This window comes from Wasmannia auropunctata, unplaced genomic scaffold (genome assembly GCF_000956235.1).
Source record: "Wasmannia auropunctata unplaced genomic scaffold, wasmannia.A_1.0 LD335737.1, whole genome shotgun sequence".
Classification (NCBI taxonomy): domain Eukaryota; kingdom Metazoa; phylum Arthropoda; class Insecta; order Hymenoptera; family Formicidae; genus Wasmannia; species Wasmannia auropunctata.
In genome coordinates this window covers 10,669-38,424 of record NW_012027153.1, presented here as the reverse complement: position 1 = coordinate 38,424, position 27,756 = coordinate 10,669, and the positions used below count along the sequence as shown (strand labels likewise).

Below are 27,756 nucleotides of genomic sequence, written 5' to 3'. Positions count from 1 at the left end.
ATATATACATATAATTTCATTTGGGATATCATACTTTCAAAAATATATATATTGACTTCTTAGAAAAATAAGTAGTTTTAAATAACTTTGATACTTCTAAGAAGTATCAATATATTCTTTGGAAATACCTGAATTAAATTTCTAACGATATACATACAATAATAAACATTATTTGATAAGACCTTATTTTACATTGTTATGCATTGCATTAGCTAATTAACGAATATAGCCTACATTGTATTGTACATCGACGGCGAAGAACGCAAGCGCGTTCACTCGTGTAGGATTTTTAATGTCCGGTGAATGACGCAAATTCTTCAAAAAGCGTTTACCTCGAGCGATCGGTTCGTGTGACAACTCGTGTCATCGGACGCGAGTCCTATGACGCCGTGGCGCGGGGGGGAAAGCACGCGTCATCGTAAGCGCCGGTATCTTGGGCGATCGCAAACGAGACCGGGACGAGAGGGTGTGGGACTCACCGGGGCAGCAGCTGACGCCACAGCCATGAACGAATGCTCCCTGGATCCATACACCTGGTCCCTGACACTAGAAAATTGACGAAAGGATCAATTGTGTGTTGCGGGCGTCGCACGCGACCAACGCGGTGGAGGCGGCGGCGGCGGCGGCAAGATCTGTATTTGCGTTGACCCAGTAATCTCCCGTCCTGTTGCGGGCGTCGGGGGATTGTAACGGCACGCGGAGTTCCGCACAGTTCGCCCGATAAGCCGTATAAATGTCGACATGTTATATTTCGTGCGATAAAGCGTCTTTTCAAGAGACTGGTTTGGAGAAGAGCATGGTAAAATCCTCAAAAGTGAAATCGAAGAAAATGTCCGAATTTTCTATCAGAAAATTTAATATTAATTAATACATGCTATACATATTTATTATTATTATATATTTGTTTAATTTAATTAGAGATTTTCTCGTATGAGATGATTATCTGAAACGAACTATTAATAATTATTAATACAATGTTACAGAGTTTTCTCTGAAAGAGAAATTGATGCGAAGAATTAACTTGTTAAATCTGTCGAATTAATTAACGGTAACTTTGAAAATAAACTTTGCGTTAATTAGTCCAAGAATTAGTCGTTACAGTTTCGAGCGCGAAGAGTTTGTTTTGCCGAGTCGTGTAATCGTCGATCTCCGCCGGCGGGCTTTTTCATATACGCGTTCAAAGGGACGCCTTGCACGATGACCTTATTGTTGCGTGACGCGCGACAGGCGGAAGCGAGGAAGGAAGGAAGGAAGGAAGGAAGAGGAGCGCGCTAAGGGCGCCCGGTGTGTGTCGTAAAGGCGAAATGAACGCGTGAGCGCTGAACGTGAACGGAAGAAGTGCGCAGGGAAAAAAAAGAGGGGAAAGTTCGGGACTTTGGCAGATGTCCATACCTCGGCACGCACGGCCCGTGGGCTTTCTCTCCCGTTCTCACGAGAAGTCAGATCGTCCGGTCCCGCGATATCGTTTTATTGTCTCTGAAATTTAGCGACGTCCCGTCCGCGCCCCATATATACATTCGTTTCCCGTAGACCTATTTGCCCCGGGAAGTCCTGCTCGAACGTATCTTGGTCACGATAGCGAAAGCGAAAATGTGAAAAATCGTGAAAGGCTCTACAAGTTTGATTATATGGATTGTATCATCTGAAAAAATTATTATTGAACGAATAAACGATGAGCAGCTTTTCTGTAAATTCGATAAATTGAATGCGTACAAAATAGTCGATAACGAATTTATGCCCGTATATTATCTGTCTTTCGTCAAAGGTCAACTTTTACAGCCTATTGTGTACATCGTGATATGCACGTGTTACGTATATGTACATGTATTTTATGTATATTGGAACTGTAAAGCTGTTAAAGAAATTTTTGCACGGTGACAAGCGATACGGTCGTTTATCTTCCTAGACAAGTAAAGCAGCTGTCGACGACACCTGCTTCTGTTGTCGCATCGCGTGTAAAAGCTACCCGAATATTTTATTTTACAATTTGCTGAAGTAATTGAAGGACGCAAATTTTATCCCCTTTATCATCGTGTATGTCAAATTTTTTCCATTTCAGGAATATTTAATAGGAGCTAGCCTTTATGAGAATTTTTGTTTTAACTACTTCCATCATCCGAGTAATAGTTATTTTTAAACATTTGATATCGCAATGAACAAGCGTAATGAAAGCTTGTATGTTCGAGTCGCAGACATTTTTATTTTTCCCGTCGTAGTATGGAATTTTGGCTAATGCAAAAGTCAGTTATTAAAAGATTTATTATTTTATTGCATTTAGAGAAATTTAATATTATTTAATTAAGGTTTATACATAAAATTTTATTTTGCGTATGCAGACGTATAGATTTTTTCGTTGATTCCTTCATCTTCTTTTGTCGATCTGATTAGATGGGAATTTCTCTTTTGTCCACTGTATCTCTTTCAGGTAGAAAATATTTGACTGTATCGAAACCGCTATTAAGCCGACATGTTTTCGCGAACTGTGAATAAGAATGTGGCAGAAATCCTTTTAGACGCCACGTGCCTAAACGATTTAAATTCAAGGAAGGCGCGGCGGTTGGAAGTTCGGCAAAGACGAGAATCTTTACATAACTGCCGAAAATTCTTTTGCTAATTTGATATCTCTCCGGCGTGACATTGCTCTCGTAAAGAGAAGAATTAATAACTGTGAATTAATGACAGCTTCTCTATGTCGAGGATATCGTAAGAGAGCGTATAAATATTCCAGACACTTTTTCACCTTTATTTTTAAAAAATCGTCGCTCGAATTATTTGAAGAGTTAAAGCTAAAGGGTCGAAACTATCTTTGTTTATTTAAATTAATTTGATGTTTGTCCCGCAAAATTAATTTTTGTTACTCTACGAGGAAGGCTGCAGTGTGAGTGGTGGGCAAAATTTATATTAAATTTGAAAATACACGAATAAAATAATTGTAACTTTAATATGATTATTTCGACATAAATTACTGATTGCGATATACTTCGCTGCAGCGGCACTCCTGTTTTTTTACCTTCTTATAATGCACCTTACATAAACTCTCAAGTATTCCCGAGACGTTACTTAGTATCGATGTAAACGTATGTACACCTGCGGAGAGACGATATTTTCTGCAGATTAATCAAGTTGCAAGGCATGGCGCTATATTTATCGTATAAAAAAATCGACCTTAATTATTATATTCGAGACGTGTGATTAACATCTCAATTCATCGGTTTCGTACATTACGTATATTACGGCTCTTGTCAATCTACTGGCATGACGACTGGCTTTTCGATATGTACGCGTTATACTCGATAAAACGAGGTTTTTTTATTGTTCGATATAACTAATATTATTCGGAGGCTATAAGGTTTGTTGTCGTGGCAACCGCGTCGCTATGAGAGAGGTTCTTTCTTCGGGCGTAATTAAACGGTGGTGTCGTTTTAGCCTGTTTGCATTCCATGGTTAGGCCGTTAGGCGATGACGTAACTTCATCTTTCGTATCGTCTACAATGCGTGGCAACCGCACGACGTTGAAATGAATCGCGTCGGAGTCGCACACGCACGTTATATTCCGCACGCAGTAAATTTATTTATTACCCTTTCCACTCGAAGTATTAATTCTACATAAAAAAAAATTATTTCCTATGCAAAATTGTCTTTTAAACAAGCATCGATTTTTTTCTTGTCAATATACGACATTATGCTTCTCCCCTGTGATATTTATGGTAGCTCTGATTGAGATAGAGATTCATTAGGGACGAGGACGTCTCTCGATCGATGGCGCCCCGGCATGTATGAAGCGACGATAGGGACCCGGGGCCATCTGCAGCACACATATGTTTACGGCACACGCATACGTCGTCCGCGGGTGCTCCGCTGCTATCGTTGCATAAGCTAACTATATCCTCAGTCGCTCACCCCGGACTCTCCCCGGCGTCGCATGCAGCTGTGCTGTTTAGGGGCGAGGGAAAGGGGAAAAAGCGAGGGTGAAGCAGATTGCACGGCGTGTACTCAGAAGCATTCGATATTGCCTTCTGTTCACGGAATGCATTGTTATTCGGCAGGGCAGTGCGCGGACCTAAATTTTCTCTGCGAAAACTTCGTATCTCAGAAATTCACTGCAGAAATTAAAAACTTTCAGAATTAATAATCGTTGATGTAATCGAGAGATCGAATTCTGGCTTGCTAGAAGAAGAGAATCGATATGCTAGAGAGTCTTCGATTTTTGCTCAAAAGAGCAAAACAACGAAAAAATATCTATTCCAAAAAATATGGTTTTTTTATAAAATTAAATAAATTATTGATTGACGCGCGTCCCTTTAGTCTTTAACTAAAAACTTGCGTCGTCCTATCGCAAAGGATGAACTTTTGACCGAGGATTGGGGGAGTATGCGAAGGATGCGAAAACCTAATAAGGGAAGCGCTCCAATTACCTGCGTATACGTACGAAACGTGACAGGAAGTCGCAAAGCGGGGGAAGATCAAGTCGCTCGTGACCGCAAAAAAAAAACCGGCGTTTTCGCGGTCAGAATTGCTTCCCGAGTCGTGATGGTGGCGAAATTAGGAAAGGGTGGCGACGATAAAGGTCGCGCGACAAAAAAAAAGAAGAAAAGAGGAAGACGAGACGCGACAGGAAGGATATTCACCCATCCGTGATTTCCCGTCTCAGCCGTTACTTCCCGGATAGATAGAAGATATACATGTTCGTTGAAGCTTCCGTATTTGGCCTTTGTATCGTGTCGTAGAGTTCTGATTCGGGCGGGTGATTATAAATGACGTTGCGGGGAAGACACTCATTTTCTTTACAGGACCATATCATTAGCGTTTAGGAAATTACATTGACGGAATCTAATTTCCTCCCCTTTTTTTTTTACTTTTTACCGGCATTATTTAGCAAGTGTGTCAAGCATTTGTTATCTTCTTTGTATTCGACGAAAACAAATTTTCCAGCAGTCATGTTTGAAGAGTTGCGGTTGATATTTAGAAATAGTTTTTAGCTCACTATATACTCAAAGAATTATTAATGAAGTGCCTTTGTGCCTTTGTGATTCAACACGAGTTATCTCACGGCTGTGTTATTGCTTGTTATTTCAGATCTCGATCTGGATACGATTCTAGCAGCGGCGGGGACTCCGATAATGAATACAAAACGCCAATCAGCCAGGCCAATCAAGTACAAAGTTCAGCACAAAATCAAATTCCTAGTGCTGGCACAAATTATGGGCAGGGAAAACATATAAATAAAGGACGATGGACCAAAGAAGAAGTAAGTTCGTTATACATGTGTGTCTCTTCTTTTATTTAGTATTAATTAGCCAGTATAGCTTTTCTGTATCGCTAAAGGATAGAGTACTATGATCTTATTTATTCGATATTTGAGATTTTTGATTCGTTCTATACAGTGAAATAACATTTTTCCATATAAAATTTCTCATATGTTGGAAGAACGGGAAATTGAATCCGGATCTTTTACAGTTCTCGACAGTTCAATTATTCTGCAATCAAACTATTTAACATCCCAAATATTATTTATCATAAATATTTTTTTATTTCACTTTATCGAGTATCAGGCTATCGAAAATCAGTCGATTGAGAAAAACTTTCAACATTTGATACCTATTGAATCAATCTTAATAAAATAAATTTTTTGTTCTTATTTTTTTTTTATCCATCTGGAAAATTCTCTTTTAAATTTATATTCACTCTTGCTATACGTTTTTATACGCCAAGGCATATACATTGTTACACCGTATCGCTTCCATGTAGCAAGTTGAGGGTCAGAAGGATGGGAGGGGAAAACAATGAACATGCGGATCCCCCCCGAAAAAAATGTCCACCCCTCGTATTTTCTGCAGCGAGTTACCGCCGCCGTGTCGGAAGGCAGATGCCTCGGTTGCCCCATAGAACATAGGGTGCACTTACGCGGCCTCACGTGGGAAAGCCTCACGGAGGGTCGGATCGATCTCCCATGCGTCCGTCCTTCCTCGTTTCGTGCATTTAAGGCGCGCGAATAAAACGCGCCGCGGGCGCAAGGTGGCACGAAATATTTTCGCTTTCCTACACACGTCGCTCTTCTTCCTTTTTGCAGGACGCTTTATTGAAACAGCTAGTAAGCAGCGCGGAACAGCAGGGCACTGGTTTGCGATGGGACATTATAGCCGGCCACTTTCCAGATCGGAGCGACGTGCAGTGCCAGCAGAGATGGGCGAAGGTCGTGAACCCGGAGCTGGTCAAGGGTCCGTGGACGAAGGAGGTGCGCAGTTTCCGCTAACGCGTCCCATCCTCATCATCCTGAAAACCTTTCTCGAATTCGATCAGTCTCCGATAATCTTACATTATGTATATGTACGATAAATGCGTACGTTCAATACAGTTGGGACTTTGGATTCTCCTGTACAGTCATCATCTAAAAGATTGCAAAACTTTTTATTTTTATGGGTTTTGGAATGCAGTTTTACTCGTGAAACAGTTGAACATAATTGGTTAGATCCATTGATAGGAACCAATCGCTAGGTGAACAGACTGTGTTCCGAAAATTATAAAAAAAATGTTGCAACCTTTGAGTTGATGACTATACACAAAATTCCGGAATCATTTACGAAATTAGAAATTGTTACGTTTCGAAAAGAATCCAAGCGTCCCGAGGCTCAATGTTTCTCGCGTTGTTAGAACGATCTGCAGTGCCGCGGTTGATGATACGGTTGAAAACAATTGTATTACGCGCTTCAATGCCGAACTGGTGGTTGGGTAGCATAGCGCCGTTGTACGGCACTGCACATACCACCTACACGAGGCGAACCGCATACAAACACAAGAATCCCGGCACTCATATGTATGCCGCTCGCCTCGGTGGGGTATGCAATAAGAAAAAGCTCGGGCCGCGGTGATGCTGCGTCGCCGTGCCAATGCACTTGGCAACAGCCAAGGGCAAGTAATGCGGCTCCGGGAATCGAGTGCGCGTACGTGTGACTATGGCGTTTCCCACTGGTATCCCTTGGTTGAGATACCTGCGTATCCCCTTCCCTCGTATCCCCTTATACTCGTATGTCGAGCGTCATCCTATGACAAATCAGATTATTTATAATGTTTAGAGATGTTTACATTTTTCTTAAAATTGTATGTATTTTTTGCCGAAGAAAGCTGACTTAATTGGATTTCGGTTATTTTATTATCGGATATTCTATTAGCATTAAAGAGACTTTCATGTGTTTCCATTTACATATTAAAAGGAGCGATTTAAAAACAAGATAGATAATACATACATAAATTTCTCGTTGCTTATTGCATTTTCTTAAAATATTTTACCTTTTTTTTATTTCTTTACTATATCTTTTAAACTGTTCTGTTTTACAGGAAGATGAGAAGGTGGTGGAACTTGTAGGGAAGTATGGGCCGAAAAAGTGGACGTTGATAGCGCGACATCTTAGAGGTCGGATTGGCAAACAGTGCCGAGAACGATGGCACAATCACTTGAATCCGGAGATAAAGAAAACTGCGTGGACGGAGGCTGAGGATAGAATAATCGTCGAGGCCCATCGTAGGGTCGGCAATCAGTGGGCAAAAATCGCCAAGCTCTTGCCAGGCAGAACTGACAATGCGATTAAGAATCATTGGAATAGCACGATGAGAAGGAAATATGAAGGTGATGAAGGAAGAGCTGCGACCAAAGGTATAATACCTTTACGATACGTGTGATGATAAATTGTTATGCAATAACATTGTAAAAATATTAAATTGTATTATGATAAATATAAAATATTTATCATAATACAATTTCTTCATCGATCTGTATGTAATGATTTTGTATATAATGTTTATAATATCTATTTAGACTTGATAAAATGCGTCAAGAAATGAACGAAACTTATTGTATGTAGGCAGAGGCAAAAGAAAAAATACACAGGGTACTGCCGTGAGGGATTCGCTTCTTCTGGAAGATGATCAGAATCAGAAGACTGCCTCGACTAGCAGCTCGACAGTAACGGCGGGTAGCTCTTCGCAGACTCTCGACATCGACCTGGATTGGGTCAGAGGTTGGGAACATGCCGCTACAGCGGAGTACCAGAACGCGCTACAGCTGAACAGGCATACGCACGGCAATGAAAAATGCGCGTCTCCGCCGAAAAGGGGATCCTCGCGGATGAAAACCGAGACACTCTCGTTATTACCTAAGTATGTATATCATTGAAATAAACAATGTCGTGTACGTTTATCTCCGAGCGATCTTTAACTTTCTTCTTTTTTTCTGCGTAGATATTTCAACCTGCAACAAATACAAAACGAGACGTCCGGCTCGAAGAGCTCGGAGATAAAGTTGATGCCGATGCCCGACTTGGAGGATATACCCAATCAGCACGTGGAGAAGAAGAGCAGCCCGCCGCCTATATTACGTAGGCGCAGAAACGCGCACAGTCTGCTGCAGAGGATAGACCTCTCCGACAGCGGGAATCAGTCGGATTACATCGTGACGGGCCAGCAGGTGGAGGGAAACATCACCCCGTCGACTCCCATCAAGCAACTTCCATTCAGTCCCTCGCAATTCCTCAACAGTCTGAGCCCGTCAGAGTCGTCGTGGCCGCGCGCGAGTACGCCGAAGGGAAGCAGCCCCGGTCCGCTCACGACTCCGCAGCCTACCGGTTTCCGACGAAGTCAGAACGGTAAATTTTCCATAAAACATTTACTTGTGTGTGCCGCTTTTTTTTTTAATTATAAATTTGCGAATGCATTATCTTTTATAGCTCAACGAAATCTTTACTCAAATAAAACTTTTACGTACTGGACATTTTTCTAAATAGAAAGTTTTTTTTAGGATCGCTTTCTTCTATTCTCACTTTTACAGACGGTACACCGAGAACACCAACGCCATTCAAAAACGCTCTGGCTGAGCTGGAGCGACGAACCGGAGCGGCGCAGTTGCCCGCTACTCCTAGTCGTCTGGATGCACTGACAGAGATAATAAAGCAGGAGACCGAGAACGAGGCTGGAACGAGTGCGATTCAGGAGGACTCGGGCTACAATAGTATGTTGCGAAAGCGCGGTAAAGAGAACAGTGCGCCAGGAGGAAAGCGCGCGCGAAAGGCTCTCGCTCACGCTTGGGCATCTCAGGACAGCTCCGACATTAGTTTCCTCGTGGAAACACCAGTATGTTACCTAGATAATTACTGGCAAATCGCGTTGCGTTCGATGAACACAAAAGTTACTAGTGATTAGCTTTCGATAAATCTAGAAACATACCTTCATCCGCAATAGGCAATTTAATGATACTTTAATTACTTATGTTCATTGAATGCACTTGTAAATCTCGTGAAATTCGAAACGGATAATAATATATACTTGTTTTTTTGTAGAGTAAAAGTTTGGAAACTTCCACTGCACTGTTTTCACCTGCATCTATGGCATTGGAAGATAGTTTTTTGGCGGCAGGAACCAGTCCCACAAAGGTAGAACAACGTACTCAAAATCAAAGTCAAATTCATACTCAACCCGCCCTATCCTGGTATTATTCTCGTACCAATCGTCCTTAGACACGCTAGCCGGCCTTCTAACTTTTCTCTCGCTATATGTCTCTGTACTTGAATTTTTTGCCTGTATTCTTCATACCTCATTTATATAACGCTTCTTATTCATTATTTTGAGGACAAAATCCAATTAGCGTAGGAGATATAAATCTCTAATTTTTTTTCTTCTACTGCTATTTTTATTCCTTTCGTCGCTTAAATATTGCCCAATCCAAAGATTATCATTCTTGTTAATTTTAGGTATAATACTATAAACTAACATTTAAGGTCATCTCGATCTATTTATTGACTTGTACCAATGCCTTGGCCGTTAATTATTTATTTTTATTTAGTATTACTATTAATTTTATTATTTTAAAACTACAAAGATTAGTTTATACATCATGAAATGAGAGAAAACGTTTGTTATTCCATTCATTTTGATCAATAGGAAGAAACATTTAAATTTATTTATGTGCATACCTTTACGATATAGACATTTTTGTTGATCTTGCAAAAATCATGGCCATTTACAACTGGAAGAATTAAATTATTAATTATCTCGTTGTAAGCTTGTAAATATAATCGGCAGGTGACCGATCTTGTTTCGTTTTTGTTTGCTTCAGTCTTATTAACTTTGCTGAGAATGGATTCTAATAATGAATCGCGAATGACTAATATAGTTATATTAATAACATTGCTTGCATAATATGCGGCATTAGCATGGAAAAGGATATCGTAGACAGCGTACAATCGATCTTTACGTGAATTTTGTCATCTCGAATATGTTAACATCCATTCCATGTGTCAAATCTTCGTCCTTTAAAACGAGATACTAGATGTTGCCCTGCACGAACATAATGTTTTTTTAAATATTTTTTTATTAATATTAATATTTATGTATAAAATAATATATATGTAAATATTTATATGTATTTGTTTTCTTCTTTTTTTTTTTAATGATATATTGAGTTGTCGCATGTTAATTGCATACGCTAACTAATAAATTGCATACACTAACTGAGATCGTTTTCCTTATACAGGCCTGGCCTAGCGTACCAAAGTACCTCAATCTTTTCCCAATCCAAAGATATTTATGCGGGATATCCAGTCGAAAACAACTCTAGTAGCACGGCGCGTAAAATGTGAAGGCCTAGTCTCTTTTTTTTTCCTTTTTATTTGGACATTGTTCCTAATTGAGATAAAGTATCACGATTTTTCCCATCCCTCTTTCTAAGATCTTTTTTCTTTCTTGAAAAAGGAAATTTAGAGAGATTTCTTCCACTCCCTTGATGATATAAAATTCAGTAGAAAAATGAAATCGAGAGATACTTGAGATAATCGAGAGATTCTGAAATTATGATGATTTTCGAGGTGTTCGATTTCGACGAAGCCTTGAGCTTATAGACAGGGAGTAAAAAAAAAGAGTCCTTGCCCAGAGTAGCCTTTTAAACCCTCATCTAAGAGCCTAGTCATTCCACAAGTTGTGGGCAGTCTTCTTCTCTTTCTTTCTCTTTGGAAAAAAAGTCGAATACGAAAGAACACAATAAGATGTGTCGTCACAATTAAACCTCGAAAAATATGAGCTGTTTCGTCTGAAATTCATCTGTCTCTCTCTCTCTCTCTCTTTCTCTATCTCTCTTCATTAATAAATTTATCTTTTCCAATCTCTCAAGCTTCCGTTTCCTCTCTTCTTCCGTCTCGTACCCCGTAAAATTCACTCTCTTCTAAATATAAAGTCCATTCTGTTGTTTTCTAAGAACATCTCTTATTTGCCGGCTGTAGCTAGTGTGTCTATCCTTTCCAGACTCCTCACGACTTTACGTCCGTACAACAACGGAAGCCGAATGCCAAGAGAGCGATCACGTTCGACGCATTCGACAGTCCTTATACATTCTTCAGCCCTCTGCCTCCCAGGCCGGTTAAACGCATCAAGGTGAGTTCCTTGTCTTAATTGGTCTTTTCCACGCAGAGATCTTATAACTATGAACGTTAGTTCGATCGATCTTCAAGATCTAATTTTCTTTTTCTCTCTCTCTTTCTCTCTGGAAAAGAGAGTCGAAAACAACAAGATGTGTCGTCGCTTATTTGAGCTTCGAAAAATAGGAAATATTTAATTACAGCTAACTATAAATTTTGTCTAATCTTGCGTTTATATCATAGCGAATATCAATAAATATTGTATCTGTAATTGCATGCACAGCTAAGTAGGATATTTGGTTAAATCAAACAAGTCTTATTCTACAATAATATGGTCGATTATCAACACGGGTGCATTGCTGGCGCGCGCTGAAATTGCAATCAGAAGAATTTCTTTCTCCTTGTAGACACAATTGGAAGCGCAATGGATAGCGGTAGCGTGCGGTCGTACTCGCGATCAGATCGAGATGACACGCGCCGCCCGACGCTTCCTGAGCAATCATGGATACCTGCCGTTGCGCCCACGTTCTTTGAACTTCTGAGGGAGAAGAAAAGATGGAAAAGGAATGTGAAAAGCGGAATACCGGCGCTCGGTCGCACTTTGTGGTACAAAAGAAGACAACTTCGTTAAACTAGTCGTAGATGAAGGTATATAGGGCCGTTCCGTTTCAGGAACGCGCGATCACTATCGGTTATTTCACGCGCTATGAATTCGGGATGTAAATTATAAGCGACGAATTCGATCGGTTGTCCTCGATGTGCGTGGATTTAACTCTACACTGCGCTGGGTGGCAAAGAGGGTCGGAGAGAAGGAAATAAATGATATTTTTTCGGGGAGATTTCGATTATGACTGAATCTAGGCGTGGATCTAATGTGGATCTAATGTGGAAATGGGTACTTTTCTCCATTTTTTAAATATTCCTTTTTTTAAAAAGATTTGCATTTTCAATCGTGCATTCATTTCGATAAAAAAAAAGTACAGATTATTTATTCAAATGATTTATGATTTCTTTTAAGACGTTAGAAAAGATAAATTTATTCGGCTTCTTCTTACGGGAAATCTGAATTATGTACATATAAAAAAGCAGATGTAAGAGGTGGGAGAAGTAGCTGTTTTACGATTTGCAAAATCCAAATATTACGTCGCTTTGTAGAATTGTTCTATATTTTGTGGTTGCTTTTTGTGGAGATATTTATAAGTACAGTTTATATATAAATATTATAAATATATTAATATATCATATGCTCATTACATACGTATGTATATAACATGATATATATATATAGTATATTTATACATCTATTGTATAACATTTATTATATAATACACTCATATATATATATATATTTATATATTATATAATGTCTATTATATAATATATAAATTTAGATATATATCCAGTGTATGTATTATGCTATATTTTATTAGCTCTTCTTCAAACTGGGTTTTTGCATCCGCTTCTGAACAGGTGAAAAAGATGAAAGAATATTGGAAATGTAAATGAATTAGTTTCGTCTAAAGGATTTAAAAAAATTAAAAAAGGAGAGGTCTTACAGATTTATAACCCATGTGCGTATTGTAGAGTTAAAAGGTTTCTCGTCGTTGTAGATACTGCCGGTAATTTTGGACGCGTCGAGTGCAATTTGTTGAATTCGCTTAAACGTAACATATACGAAAGCCACAGTGCAACCGAATTTTACCATCCGGGATTTACGGGAGGTTGTTGCACTTTTATCGACTTTATTCTGTCGCGCCGTTCTCGCCAAGGTGTAACACGAATACGAAAATAGATCTTTCGCGTCCACGTACTGGATAATAAGAAGTAGGATACTATACATAATTTTGTAATTTTATTTACAATTTTTCCTATAAACTCCGTCCCGTGGAAGAATGATTTCAGTCTGCGTGTTTGGTAATAAAAAAAAAATGGAGAAAGAGATTAATCTAAAACACGTCACGGCGATAACTAAGCTATTTATCTCGTGATCATTGTGTTTACCGTTCGATTTCTGACGGAGACGATTTCTGGGAGGTATCTGGCAGATGGAAATCATTCCTTCATAGAACAAAATCCCCTAAACCAAAATGGCAATCCCGCTTCGATTTCATCATGAGATTTTAATGCAGATACCTGAAAGATCGAATAAACGCGGATATCAACAATTACACTCTTGTCAAAAGACGCGCGTTATTTGTACGCAAGTATCACTTCTTGTCATCCTCTTCGCTTTTATTATATGGGAAAGATTAAAAGAATAAAATTATAACTGATTTATTTGATACACAGTAGTATATTATACGTAATATAAAACAAAATCAATTATTGCAACCATTATGTACAAAGAGCCTTTGTAATTTATATTTAATTTACAAGTGAATAATAAAATCGTGATAATAATCACAATGGAATCTACGTATATCGTTCTGCGTCACGAAGTTTCTCTAATGCAGATTAGAGCACAATATGCAAGATACTTTTAATCTGTCGGCAGATCCTAAACAGGTAAACATTTAACATTAATAATAAAGTTGTTTCAATGGAACTAGCAATATTATACAATTAAATACAATTATCAAAGCACTCATTATAATATCATTCTTGAAAACATATTTATATGAAGAACGACATTAATGAATGTGACAATTATTAATTGCACTATTTGCTAATGGAATTATAACAATATAACATAATATAACAATATAATATCGAGCAGCCTAAAAAATTTTCGACTACTTTCGCATCCAAGTATACTTCATTTTTATAACGTGTGTATAAGAATGAAACCTACAGATTTTTAGAGACTGCTCAATATTTTATAGTTTATTAAACATATCACTATAATATCACTAAAACATCACTAAAAATGTCGTTAAAATATCACTAATATTCACTAAAATGCGAATGATCAATGGAATGATAAAGTCACCCGTGTCGATTTTGCACTTTTTATCCAGAAACGAAACCTTGAAAAATTGTGCTTAAAGTGACACTTTATTTGCAGCATTTGAAATAATTTTATGAAACTATCAAATCCGAGCTTTAAAGAAAACTCGTAGTTGCCGAATATTTTTAGACAGTTCATAAAGTACATAAACTATACTTGGCTACTTAGTAATTAAAAACTATCTTTTTTTTATCAAACGTGACAAGATAGCAGGATTCACGATTAATGCCTCGTTCGAGTATTCCACCTAGATATCATATGTGTGTACAATTATACTAAAACAGATTACGTAAATTTTATTAATAGGTGAATATATTAGCTGCTAGAAGAATGCTTCCCTCTCGGGAGGAATGCGAGTTCAATAGATGCACATCGAAATGCATTGGTACGTATAATAATACGTATATCTTATCATTACTCAACGGAAAGTATTTTTCCCTAATTATTCGCTACAATGGTATATTTTATTGTTGCAGTAGTGTGTGCCACCCGTGAATTCATTTATATATTTTGTATAAAACATTCACACTTACGAGAAAAATCGTAATAGGAGCAGTATAATATGCGCTCAATCTTCCGCGACTAGATTACGACTAAGTGAGATCTTTTCCTAAACGAAACAGAATGTGTAAGGGAAGCTGGAAGCTTCCATGCGATTTACGAATGGAAATTTATATTTATATCGACTTATGCGAAATGCGTTGTTAAAGTACAATCAATTAGGCCATCGGTTTTAATATGACAAGGATGCTATGGATCATATTTCGCTATCATTAATAGGATTTTGCAGATATTATTTACGAAAAACTAGTGTTGCAGTAACGCATCTACGCAGAGTAAGTTTTACTCAAGATAGGGTGACACCGTGCTATACTGCCTAATACGAAAAAAATTTTGAGACATCTCGTATTTTTTTTATCTCTTAAACACACACACGACACACATACGCACACGTGCCATTTCACAATTTTTTAATTATTTTCTTAGGCGTAATTAGTAGTCAACAACTAGTGCAGTTGCCATGTTGAAGATAAATGCAGAAGCAGAAAAAATATACAGAATATCCAAGAATCTACCGCGCAGAATAATTTTATTGATAACACTTTTTGAAGTAATTTGAAATTCAAATTTTTCCAAGAACGTTGCAGTAATTACAGCTAGTTTTAAGTTGCAACAAAATGAAATGTATCAATATATTCTTATTTAAAAAAATCGAATTTATCAAATATTGCACGATAAGTCTGGAATATCCTGTCTAAAGAAAAAAAACGTTAAAAATAAAAATCAATATCTTCGTAAACGTAATGTACGCGAAAATAGATAGCATATTTTCACGTTGGCCACTTTATCAATTATTGTTTCCAATTGTAATTTAATAAATAAGCCAAGACGCAGAAATAGTTTTTGTTAATATACTTGCGTTAACAAAATCATCTCGACTTCTATGATTCTGCTAACAGCGTGTCACAAAATAATCGAAAGTATAATATCATCAGTGGTCATTTAACAGATATTTAATTTTTACTGTACTACTAACTTCGGCTAAACGAAAAGTATTATTCTCAATCGAAAAGTACCTTACCGAAAAAGGTAACTATACGGAGAAGGCAACGAAAGTGCAATTTGCTAACAAGATGAAAATAAAGATAAAATTCTAAAATACAAATACTCTCCTCACTACTCATCACTACCATAGTATTCCTTCCACGATCGATGGATAATATCGGGTAATATTCCGAACTTTGGCTTTACGATCCCTCCTTCTCTTCCGTAATACCAGCTGCTTCATTCAGGGCGTCGGGATCTGTGGAAATCATATCGAGAATTCACGTAATCGTTATCGCGGATGCGAAACAATCGATTAGCAATTTTGATCGTCACCTGAACACGGGGAACCTTTTATCCTGCAGGTATTGTAGCTACCACAGTTTAAGCACTTCAACCCGACGATGTGAAACTTGACCGTAGATTCCTGAAATAACATGGTATCTTGCCATTAATATCTTTTAATCAATTTCCACGCCTCAGCATTTTGGGATATATTATGAAGAAGTAGATATGACCTCGTGGCAGTCTTTACATAAGATATCGGTTTTACAGTCGTTATATTCCTCCGGCATCGGTGTCAGCGACACCTCCGCGTCCAGATACTTCCACAGGTCCGTCATGTCTAGGAGTGACACCTGACAGGACGGGCAGGCGTAATGTCCCGAGTTCAACAATTCCTCAAAACACATACGGTGAAGCAGGTGCCCACAGTCGGGAATGTGACATGGTATGCGACTCGTGTGAATGTCTTCCAGGCACACGGGGCAATTGGAATGTGAGACATTTTCTATGCACTGCAACATTCATTTGACATTTATGTAATAATTACGACAAGACTGCGTAGAATGTACATGATGAATTGCGTGATGATGTTTCATCATGTAAAACGTGCATTTTGCGTTATCGTAATAATCTTACCGTATGCCCGTTTTGCAACTGGATCGGCAAGCACATGTTGCACTTGGCACAGTGAAAGAATTTGTCACGACCACCGACTCTACAAATTCCGCATCCGTCGCAGTGGTATTGATTCTTATCCTCGTCGTCAAAGAGATTGCACTCCAGACATGTGTATTTGCCAAATTGACAGTGGCAATTCTGACAAGTGGCTTGAACGGGTTGGCGGGTGTCGCAAAGAACGCATATCAATTCTGTGACTTCTTTCCTATTCACTGTGTGCGCCTCCTGTTCGTCGTGACAAAATCGGCAGGTGTACACCTTGTTGCAGCATGGAGTCTACAAGAAAAAAGGAGCATTTAAGGATACGGTAAGAATAATTTAAATAATTAAGAAATTATTAATAAATTAAATAATTAAGAAACAAAGCATATATTTTATTATATTTACATTTATATGTATAAGAATTTAAATATAAACATACAATTTATACATATATAATTAAATAAATACATAAATCTTTACGATTAGACATGATAATAAATGATCATAAATCTAAGAAAATATACTCGACATTTAAATCAAAAGAACTTTATCGTAATATATCTTATACTTCAATAAAAGCAAATTTTAAGGCTATATTTCTAGTGACATTTATCAAGATAAATTACTATAAAAAAATGTTTATATAAACGAGTATCCAATAATTTATTTGAAAATATCACAAGACAATCCCTCGAACTTACCACGAATTTGGACTTTCGCTTGTAGTGCTCGCAACCGTAGTTATTGCTCGCAACGGCAAGCGTCTCCTTCCCCGAGGTAGACGGAAGATACATGCTCCAGACGCAGTCTCCCTTCTTCACCTTCCGCGTCTCCTTGCGATCTCTGTCGTCGCGATCCGCGCCGGTCGCAGCCTGCTCGGCTGCCGGGCTGTCGTCGTCGCACTCCGCGACGGTGCCCTCGGCGCCGTGACTCGAGTCGTCGTCGTTCCCGCGATCCGCGGAGCTCCCCTCGGCGTCGTCGCGACTCGGCGCCTCGTCGTCGCGATTCTCGGCGGCCACCTCGGCGGCGCCGTCGCTGCTCGGTGTGTCGTCGTCGTCGTCGTCGCGTTCCGCGGCGGTGCGCGTCGTTGTCTCGCTGTCGTCGTTCTGCATACCGACGTGCCTGATTCCACTGCGGCCCTTTCTCGTCGGTCTCATCGACCCAAGACGCGGCTCACTCGTCGATTAACGCCGGTGCATCTCGCACCACTCGTCCTCGCCCTCGACGTCCTCGTCGTTGTCTCCGTTCTCGTCGTCCTCGTCTCGGGGCGCACGCGAGCACGAGACCACTGTGGACCACTGTATACCCAGTGAGTGCCCCCTCGTCGGAAAACACGCGACGCGACGAGAATACTCGGGGCGGTTCGGCTCGGCTCGGTTCACGGCCTGCAGTTACTTAAAGGTCGGTGCGCGGGAAGCGTCGAGCGATTTCGAGCGTCGGCGCGAGATTCCGAGAAAACGGGGTCGATCCGCGACGACTCCGTCGCGAGGGCAGCCACGAGCTCGCGATGATCGCCACCACGCTGCATGCGCACCGCGGAGTTCGCACAGTCGCAACAGCCTGTTGCAACATCTCGCGAAACGGCGACGTCAGCCGTTGATCGAGTCGACCGCGAAATGCGAATACGCGAGTCGATCCCGGGGGGCTGCCGTTAATCTCCGCGCGTACGAAATCGTGGATACGCGTATATACGCCCGACGTCGTGTCGTGGCTTCGCGCGTCTAGGTATGTACAACTCGGTGTAACGTGATCGTTGGAATCCGAGGAATCTGAATACTCCGAGCGCCCTGCCGCCTTGTTTTTTTTTTGCATTTTTTCAATACGCGACGATCCGATATATTAAATTAATCTGTTCTTTCTGTTATTATGATTCTCTCATTATGTCTTCCCCAATAAACTATATAAAATCTTTAAATAAATCGTGTATGTCTTAATAAAATCGTATGTCATTATAATACATACTGGAGATCTGATAGAGCCTTGAGAAGAAATTGTTAATTATGATTTCTCATGCGAAGTTTGAACGCTTCTATGTAGCTGTCAAAATTGAGAGCATAACGTTTTTGTTTTTTTAAAAAAGATGAAAAGATTCTTCTGAATGTATTTAATTGTCTTTAGGCATTAATCGATTTTTTGGCATAAAATTAGAATTTAAATAAACTACTTGTACATACGTATAACAATTTTTTTTCTGAAATTATTAATTATAAGAAATTGTTAATTATGATTTCTCATGCGAAGTTTGAACGCTTCTATGTAGCTGTCAAAATTGAGAGCATCACGTTTTTGTTTTTTTTTTAAAGATATGGATAAGATTCTTCTGAATGTATTTAATCGTCTTTAGGCATTAATCGATTTTTTGGCAAAAAATTAGAATTTAAATAAACTACTTGTACATACGTATAACAATTTTTTTCCTGAAATTATTCTATAATAAAAAAACACAAGACGTAAGGGCTATCAGGAGTCAGCGCGGTAAATGATACGCAAATTATAACAATTAATAATTTAGAAATAGTTCAAATCATGCGATATAATCTTAATAATAATATCTGATATCAGAATCAGATGCAAAGAAATGCAAAGTCACACAAGTCTTCTTACGTACATACATTATAACTATGTTGCTGTGATGTTTTATAGAATTGTAATTCGAGAGAAAGAGAGCGATATTAGATTTTATTTAGAAATTTAATTCAAAGGAAGCGCAAATTACGCAGAAAATTTAAGAGAGTACAGAGACGCCTAATTGGAAAAAAATTCGAATTGCAACGTGTTTCTACTTGTGAAACACTATCTCACGAACGGCTTTTTCTACCTTGAAAAATAATTATCCGTCGTCGCTTCTGATATCGTTTTGATAAGCTGACGCTCCTATAAAGCAGGACAAATAAAACTGTAGTTTATAATATTCGAATTGTATCGCATGTTATGTTGTTATATTCCTATAAGTCATCGTCCTACAGATGACTTAGCATATATGTTTGTTTTTACTTGCAAGGACGAAGCGAGTATATAACCATCTTCCACGATGTAAACACGTGATCGACGGGGTGATTTTCGTCAGATTTTTCGATGAATTTGGCAGTCGATCCCGAACCGCTGACAAGACATAAAATTGAGGACCGAGTGATTACATATATTGAAGTACTGAAATGACAATAATAATAGGAGGTGGCATATCGGGTTTGTCAGCAGCATATTATGCTCTTAAAAATGCGAAACTTTCATCTGTAATTTTACTGGAGGCTTCTAATCGCCTGGGTGGATGGATACGCAGCAGAAGCTCACCAAGCGGAGCGATCTTCGAGCAGGGACCGAGAATCGTAAAAATGGACGACGACCTGGATGAAAATCACACGCTTAAACTGGCAATGGATCTGCAATTGAGTGACAAATTAATTCGTTTCGGGCCGCTCCACCCCGCGGTGGAGAACGAATTAATATATAAAAATAAAAAGCTATATGATAGACCACCCATCATCCTCACGTCGATAGCCAATAGATATGCGTTGAAACACATCTTAAAGTTGCGCGGACTATATCGTCCCATTATAAAGAACATATGGATGGACCTGATGGTTCCTAAAGTAGCCAAAGAAGACGAAAATGTATATAGTTTTTTCGAGAGAAGATTGGGCAAAAATTTCACGGATGACGTGATCAGCCCCCTGATGTGTGGAATCTACGCAGGAGACGCGCACGAGTTAAGTATAAAGTGCATCGAGCCGTACAGTAGGGTGTTCGAAGTGGAACAGGAACACGGCTCCATATTTAAGCTTATGGTGAAGAATTTTTTGGCGGAGCAATTATTAAAAAGGTTCTCCGTAAACAAGAACAGTGAGAAGGATAATGCGGACGACGGGATTGCGGCGAGACCTACACACGAGACTTTAGCGGAGACTTTAGCGCTAAGGATTCTATACGGGGGAGTGTGGGGCTTGCGGGGCGGACTCGAGCAACTGCCTCAGGCACTGGCCGACGATGTCAAGAGACGAGGAGCGAAGATACAGACCGGGAAGAGGTGCGAGAAACTTATATTTAAGTCGGATCACGTGGAACTGTCAGTCAACGGCGAGCTTCAGGAATGTTCACGCGTCATCTCGAGCTTGTGCGCGAAGGATCTAGCTGAGCTGTTGCAGGAGCAACATCCCGGACTGTCGGCAGAATTAAAAGCGATACCTACCGTAACGGTGGGACTAGTCAATCTTGAATTCCAGGGAAATGTGTTGCCCCAGGAGGCATTCAGCATTTTTATATCTCCGAAGGAGAATCTACCTCTGCTGAGCGTGACCTTCGATTCCTGCATAAACTCGGAGTCTTCCACGGTATGCATATTTCACAAATAGATAATTTTATTGTCTGCTTAGGTCATTTGTTTCTCAATTAATTCACTCACAGCACGATCTTCAATCTTTATTTCTGATATAATTTTTATTTTTATATATACAAAACTGTGAGAATTATAAATTATGCAACATGTAAAAAAATATTTTTTTTTTCAATGAGAATAAATTAATGTAAAATATGACTATGATTTTCAGGTGTTGAGAGTAATGATGGGAGGTCCGTGGTTCGAGAAATATTTCGGGCCAAATCCGTCGGAGGAACAACTATTGTCGACGGCGATTAAACACACCAAGAGTATCTTACAAATCGACGAGGAACCAGTCGCGCACAATGTTGCCATTCTGAAGGACTGTATCCCGCAGTACGTCGTGGGTCATAACGCACGTGTAAAACGCATCTATAATTACATTTTCACGCACAATATTCCGCTGGCATTGTGCGGCTCTTCGTATCAAGGTCTCGAACTTAATGACATCATTCGGTTAGCCAAACAGGCCGTAACATAAATTGCAGAAAAGCATATATATATATGTATATATATGTAATATATAAAATTATATAAGTATATAAAATTTGCCTGACCAGTCAAAGAAATTATTTTTATATTTTATTTCTTATTTTCTTATTTTATTATTTCTTATTTTCTTGCATTATATAAAAGCCACTTCTGGAAAGCGGTGTTTTTTTCCCTTTTTTTTTTCTTATCAAACCATATTATATAATTTTTCAGTCGTGCAAATTTTTATTTTACTATTTTATCGTTTACTTATTAAAAATAAATTTAATCTGCCTATTGCTTCTTTTTGTATAGTTACATCGTTTAGAAATATAAAATAAATTTTGCTATTTATCTGTAACAAAAGATATGTAATCAAGTATTTATCTGCAAATAATATATATGTTATTGCAAAATAAAGCGACGTTAAAAACGTTAACCCAGCAATAAATATAATTATTAAAAAACAATTCTTTGCTCTGCTCAAGGTACAATTATACGCGGATCAATTATATATTACCAAACAGACTACATTAATACTACTTGCAAATTGATCATGCTGATTTAAAACAGATTACTTAAGTAAACAAGTGATTCAAGTAGAGATTAATACAAACTTATACACATTCAGTTTTTACATTCGTTGAGGGATATAACATTACAATTGTATGTCTTTGACAGTATCTGCATATTTAATTTTGTCAAAAGTCTTTCTTGCTTTCTTAAGTTCCTCATTCATTGTCAAGAGATCTTTCACTCTGGCATACTTCTTGGGATCCTTTCTTACTGTAAATATAAATAAATTTATAAATTATGAACTCTGGAAAAAAACATAATATATTAAAAGTACCTTTCTGCATGAAAAACAGAAGCTTTAAATAATTTACATATTTATTGACATATCTATTAAAAATTATATATCTCAATCTGAATTATATATGTATATAAAATATACATAGAGTTACATATATAATTCTTACCTAAAAATACATCTTCTATTTACTTGAATTTGTTCTGTACATCCAATCTCCATGGCTCGATGTGTCATCTCTGTTATGAATTCAATAACCAAATCCTCCAACAAGTCGACGCTCTTTGTATAAGGATTCTGATCATCGCCAAAGCCATACATCATGCATTGCAGTTCCTTGGAGAAGAGACGTTTCCTTCCACCAGACAAGTCCCGCCGATTGGAATTTCTGCTTCTTCATCCTCGAACTGTCGACAACCAAAATATAAGTATACAGCAAGAAAAAACGATTGTAATAAATAATTAGTTTCCAGTAATCATTCGTAAGATCTTGTCTATTATATCGTAAAAAATGCAGATTCTTTAAATGAATTTCTTTTTGAGAAAAGCACATTTACATCTTTCAACTAATGCATCTGAAAACTATATTCAGAAAAATATAATGAACATTAAAGTAAATAATTTTCAGCTGACTTATGGTGTAGTCAGTATTTTATTTGTATTCATATAATAATGAAAAAATTTATTTAGGAAAAAATGTAAATGTAAACACAATGTACCTAACCCTAACCTGCTCAAAGTTTTCTTTAGCAGACATCCTCTTGCATGCTAGTTTAAAAATTTCCAACAGTTTTAGCTGCTTGTCCTATTTATATATTTTTCTTTATATCTCAATCAATCACATAATTTTGTAAAATGTTTTCTATAACCTCAAATATATAAAAAAATATCATACATAAATATAATATAGGTATATATAATAAATTCGATTCAATAAATCGATTTTAGATATGAAATCCATTTACTGGCGCGGCTGGCGCCTCTATGTGAACAAAACTATGAACTATGTAGCCATGGATATTTCCTGTGGGTAACACATCCACGGCCTGCAGCTTTAATTTGTATATATTTTATCATATATCGGTACCCAGATAAATATATATATAATATAAAATATTAATTTATTAAATTGTCAAAATGCGAAAAATGCAAAACTGTAAAAAGCTAAACAGCGATCAAGTAATTTTTTCCTTTAGGCGGATAAACGTAAAAAGTAAAAAATTTTATTAATATTATCGGTTCCGGAACTTTATGTTACTCGCGAATCATTTAATTGGTAGACAAAACTTGTTTTATTCATCACATTTACCGCATATTACATGTAGTACATCTTTGGTGTACTACTTATATTATACATACGTCAAATACTTAATGCAATAGGTATTATAATCCACTCGAAAGCAAGTGTTTCGCAAGACGATTGTACGCGAGTCAAAAGTCACGCGACTAATTAACAATTACATTTTAGAATATTTACAATTTTGTCTTAATCGCCTTAATCATCATAAAAAGCGTATATTTACCTATATTTCTATTTGGGTATTTTTTGTATGTATGTTTAAGATCAGTGTTGTGCATAATGTTATGACTTGATCGCTGTGCATTTTGTGATGTGAGTGCAATCTGATAATTTTATAAAAATTGATTCTTGTAAAAATTTGTTTAGAAAATGAATATAATTATGTTTTAATATTTTTAAATAAATATCTACCTAATTGAAAAACGTATTAAAAGTTCGATGCACGTAAAAATTATTTTTTGCAACGATTGATTGAAGCATTGTTTTTTTAAATATAAATTTTGAATGTTACAGATTCAATGTACATACATACAACACTACTTGGCATATATAATTTCGTTGTGCGGAAATTATATACCACAGAGACGTCTAATTGGAATAAGGCTCTTGAATTGCACGTGTTTATATTTTGCATGTGAAACATAACCTCTACTATTTCACGAGCGGCTTTTTCTACCTTAACAAATAATTATTCGTCGTCGCTTCTGATATCGTTTTGATAGGATGACATTCCTATAAACTAATTAAATAAAATTGTAGTATTCCAATTGTAATTACGTGCTACGTTGTTATATTTTTATAAATCAGCATTCTACAAATGACTTAGCATCTATTATTTGTTTTACTTGTGAAAAGAATTGTTCCTCATTTAAATATAATAATAAATATCATTTGTAGTTAAATATATATATTAAAATATTGTAAATTTTTATTTGATAATCGCGTAATATTGGACCGATTATTGTGTCAAAACCGTTTATATCGAAGCTGCTGGAGCTACTTAATGAAGTACTGAAATGACAGTAATACTAGGAGGTGGCATATCGGGTCTGTCAGCAGCGTATTATGCTCTTAACGATGCGAGACTTTCATCTGTAATTTTACTGGAGGCCTCTAATCGCCTGGGTGGATGGATACGCAGCAGAAGGTCGCCCAGCGGAGCGGTCTTCGAGCAGGGACCGAGGACCGTGAGGACAGCCGGCTCGGCTGGAGAAAACACTCTTAATCTGGTGGAGGATCTGCAATTGAGTGACAAATTAATTCATATCGGACTGCACCACCCCGCGGCGGGGAAACGATTGATTTACATGGGCGAGGTGCTGCATTTTCTACCGAATTCCATAGGAAGTTTCTTCAAGACGTGGTCCCTGCTGGATCGTCCCTTGATAAACCGCATATGGACGGACCTGAGGGCTCCCAAGGTGTCCAAGGAGGACGAGAGTGTTCACAGTTTCGTCCAGAGGAGACTTGGCCGGGACATCGCGGATAACTTGATCGGCCCCATGATCTGCGGGATCTGCGCGGGAGACGCGCGCGAGATAAGCGTCAATTTTCTGCTCAAGTCTCTGTTCGAGGCGGAGCAGGAACACGGCTCCATAGTGAAGGGCTTGCTGGCGAAGCGATTGAAAGGGCTCTTTTCGAAATCGGACGACAAGAAGGCAGACGCAGCGAAGAAGGATGACGTGGACAACGGGGTTGCGGCGAGACCTCTGACTTTGGCGGAGAAAGCGCGAAAAGAACGCTTGATGCTGTGGGGCTTGCGGGGCGGACTGGAGCAACTGCCTCAGGCACTGGCCGACAACGTGAAGAGACGAGGAGCGAAGATACAGACCGGGAAGAGGTGCGAGAAACTTACGTTTCAGTCAGATCGCGTGGAACTGTCGGTCAACGGCGAGCCTCAGGAATGTTCACGCGTCATCTCGAGCTTGTGCGCGAAGGACCTGGCCGAGCTGCTGCGGGAGCAACATCCCGGACTGTCGGCGGAACTGAGGGCGATACCTACCGTGACGGTGGGAGTGGTCAATCTGGAATTCCAGGGAAATGTCTTGCCCCTGCAGGCATTCGGCTTCCTCGTACCCCCGAAGGAGAATCTACCTCTGCTGGGCGTGCTCTTCGACTCCTGCATATTCCCCGAGTCTTCCACGGTACGCATATCCCACGAGCACATAATTTTATCTGTCTGCTTAGGACGTCCGTTTCTCATTTGATTCACTCACGAGCTTCAAAATCTTTATTTCTGATATAATTTTTATTTTTGTATGTACAAAATTGTGAGAATTATAAATTACGCAACGTGTAAAAAAAATATTTTTTTCAATGATAATAAATTAATGCGTAAAATGTGACGATATGATTCTTAGGTGTTGACGGTAATGATGGGAGGTGCGTGGTTCGAGAAATACTTCGGCGCGAATCCGTCGGAGGAACGACTGTTAACGACGGCGATTAATCACACCAAGAGTATCTTACAAATCGACGAGGAACCAGTCGCACACAACGTTGCCGTTCTGAAGGACTGTATCCCGCAGCACGTCGTGGGTCATAACGCACGTGTAAAACGCATCCACGATTACATTTCCGCGCACCGTATTCCCCTGGCACTGTGCGGCTCTTCTTACCAAGGTGTGGGACTCAATGACGTTATTCTGTCAGCAAAACAGGCCGTTCGTGATGTAAAATAAATTGTAGAAATCGTTTAATTTCGTGTAAAAATCCGTAGGAGGCTAATAGCAGCATACAAAATAAATGAAACATGCAAACCTTAGAACATATACTACAAATAATATAAATAATATAAGTAATATAATAATGTAAGTTATATATGTTCTAAGATGCAAACGCTGTACATGCTGAATCATATCAAACCATGCAAAAAAATCTTGTGACAAAATGTTAAAATGAAAATTGCAATCAGTCTCTGGATGAAACAATAGTTTGTAATTTAAATGACAGTAAATAACTATTTTGCCATATAAAAATATAACACAAAGTGGAGCAGTGAAGTGTATGTTGTGAAGAGCTGTATTTGTATATTAAACGTACAATGTACATTTTTGCTACGAAACATATATATTATTTTATTAAAAAGATACAAATAAAGTATATATATATAAAATTTATCTAACTAATCAAAGAAACTTATTTTCTTGCATTATATAAAAGGCACTTCTGGAAAGCGGCGTTTTCTCCTTTTTTTCTTATCAAAGCATATTACATAATTTTTCAGTCGTGCAAAATTTTATTTTACTATTTTATCGTTTACTTATTAAAAATAAATTTAATCTGCCTATTGCTTCTTTTTGTATAGCTATACCATTTAAGAATATAAAACAAATTTTGCTATTTATCTGTAACAAAAGATATGTAATCAAGTGTTTATCTGCAAATAATATATATAATGTTATTGCAAAATAAAGCGACGTTAACCCAGCAATAAATGTAATCAATAAAAAACAATTCTTTGTTCTGCTCAAGGTACAATTATACGCGAATCAATTATATATTACCAAACAGACTGCATTAATACTACTTGCAAATTGATCATGCTGATTTAAAACAGATTACTTAAGTAAACAAGTGATTCAAGAGATTAATACAAACTTATACACATTCAATTTTACATTCGTTGATGGATATAACATTACAATTGTATGTCTAGTCTTTGACAGTACCTGCATATTTAACCTCGTCAAAAGCCTTTCTTGCTTTCTTAAGTTCCTCGTTCATTGTCAAGAGATCTTTCACTCTGGCGTACTTCCTGGCATCCTTTCTTACTGTAAATATAAATAAATTAATAAATTATAAATTCTGGAAAAGAGGATAATATATTAATATCTTCCTGTAAAAAAAAACAAAGCTTTAAATAATTAACATATTTATTGAGATATCTACTGAGATAAAAATTGAGATATCTATATATAAATCTGAATTATATATATGTATATATGTACACACACACACACA

The 27,756-nt window shown here is 38.0% G+C and overlaps 5 protein-coding genes and 1 pseudogene across 9 annotated transcripts in view; 3 read left to right on the top strand and 3 right to left on the bottom strand.

Moving 5' to 3' along the window:
- The window catches only part of LOC105456158 (myb protein), a 29,996-nt gene extending 17,519 nt beyond the window's left edge, over positions 1 to 12,477 (top strand). For 3 of the 5 annotated variants that reach the window (XM_011699985.1, XM_011699981.1, XM_011699983.1), the window contains exons 2-10: positions 5,077 to 5,248; positions 6,071 to 6,235; positions 7,336 to 7,651; positions 7,860 to 8,154; positions 8,236 to 8,639; positions 8,792 to 9,123; positions 9,330 to 9,422; positions 11,287 to 11,415; positions 11,807 to 12,477. In XM_011699985.1, the coding sequence (XP_011698287.1) occupies positions 5,077 to 5,248; positions 6,071 to 6,235; positions 7,336 to 7,651; positions 7,860 to 8,154; positions 8,236 to 8,639; positions 8,792 to 9,123; positions 9,330 to 9,422; positions 11,287 to 11,415; positions 11,807 to 11,941 (2,041 nt within the window). In that variant the 3' untranslated portion in view covers positions 11,942 to 12,477. The remainder of the gene's footprint in view (positions 1 to 5,076; positions 5,249 to 6,070; positions 6,236 to 7,335; positions 7,652 to 7,859; positions 8,155 to 8,235; positions 8,640 to 8,791; positions 9,124 to 9,329; positions 9,423 to 11,286; positions 11,416 to 11,806) is intronic. The other 2 variants (XM_011699982.1, XM_011699984.1) reach the window with 1 other exon arrangement.
- Positions 12,478 to 13,657: 1,180 nt separating this feature from the next.
- Positions 13,658 to 18,128, bottom strand: LOC105456157 (RING finger and CHY zinc finger domain-containing protein 1). The gene is made up of 5 exons (XM_011699980.1): positions 17,538 to 18,128; positions 16,813 to 17,130; positions 16,410 to 16,688; positions 16,228 to 16,318; positions 13,658 to 16,150 (listed from the first exon to the last, which is right to left on the bottom strand). The coding sequence occupies exons 1-5, from the start codon at positions 17,991 to 17,993 to the stop codon at positions 16,095 to 16,097; spliced, it is 1,200 nt and encodes a 399-aa protein (XP_011698282.1). The 5' UTR covers positions 17,994 to 18,128; the 3' UTR covers positions 13,658 to 16,094.
- Positions 18,129 to 18,236: 108 nt separating this feature from the next.
- Positions 18,237 to 22,121, top strand: LOC105456155 (protoporphyrinogen oxidase-like). Its single transcript, XM_011699978.1, has 3 exons — positions 18,237 to 18,561; positions 19,838 to 21,164; positions 21,381 to 22,121. Exons 2-3 carry the CDS (start codon positions 19,992 to 19,994, stop codon positions 21,690 to 21,692), a joined length of 1,485 nt encoding a protein of 494 aa, XP_011698280.1. The 5' UTR covers positions 18,237 to 18,561; positions 19,838 to 19,991; the 3' UTR covers positions 21,693 to 22,121.
- LOC105456156 lies at positions 22,118 to 23,471 on the bottom strand (annotated as a pseudogene).
- Positions 23,472 to 23,682: 211 nt separating this feature from the next.
- On the top strand, positions 23,683 to 26,474 carry LOC105456211 (protoporphyrinogen oxidase). The gene is made up of 3 exons (XM_011700094.1): positions 23,683 to 24,105; positions 24,307 to 25,937; positions 26,154 to 26,474. Exons 2-3 carry the CDS (start codon positions 24,810 to 24,812, stop codon positions 26,472 to 26,474), a joined length of 1,449 nt encoding a protein of 482 aa, XP_011698396.1. The 5' UTR covers positions 23,683 to 24,105; positions 24,307 to 24,809.
- A 324-nt stretch (positions 26,475 to 26,798) lies between these two features.
- LOC105456154 (transcription initiation factor TFIID subunit 13) overlaps positions 26,799 to 27,756 on the bottom strand; it is a 1,792-nt gene continuing 834 nt past the window's right edge. The window contains exons 3-4 of the mRNA XM_011699977.1: positions 27,465 to 27,566; positions 26,799 to 27,140 (exon numbers count right to left, since the gene is read on the bottom strand). Coding sequence (XP_011698279.1) covers positions 27,133 to 27,140; positions 27,465 to 27,566 — 110 coding nt within the window. The 3' untranslated portion in view covers positions 26,799 to 27,132. The remainder of the gene's footprint in view (positions 27,141 to 27,464; positions 27,567 to 27,756) is intronic.

Excerpts from the sequence above, each read along its gene's own strand:
- LOC105456157 (XM_011699980.1), bottom strand. The coding sequence starts at position 17,993 with ATGAGACCGACGAGAAAGGGCCGCAGTGGAATCAGGCACGTCGGTATG. Across the intron at positions 16,689-16,812 it reads AGTTGCAAAACGGGCATACG|TGCATAGAAAATGTCTCACA; the intron begins GTAAGATTATTA and ends TGAATGTTGCAG. Across the intron at positions 16,319-16,409 it reads TATGTAAAGACTGCCACGAG|GAATCTACGGTCAAGTTTCA; the intron begins GTCATATCTACT and ends ATGTTATTTCAG.
- LOC105456155 (XM_011699978.1), top strand. The coding sequence starts at position 19,992 with ATGACAATAATAATAGGAGGTGGCATATCGGGTTTGTCAGCAGCATAT. Across the intron at positions 21,165-21,380 it reads TAAACTCGGAGTCTTCCACG|GTGTTGAGAGTAATGATGGG; the intron begins GTATGCATATTT and ends TATGATTTTCAG.
- LOC105456211 (XM_011700094.1), top strand. The coding sequence starts at position 24,810 with ATGACAGTAATACTAGGAGGTGGCATATCGGGTCTGTCAGCAGCGTAT. Across the intron at positions 25,938-26,153 it reads TATTCCCCGAGTCTTCCACG|GTGTTGACGGTAATGATGGG; the intron begins GTACGCATATCC and ends TATGATTCTTAG.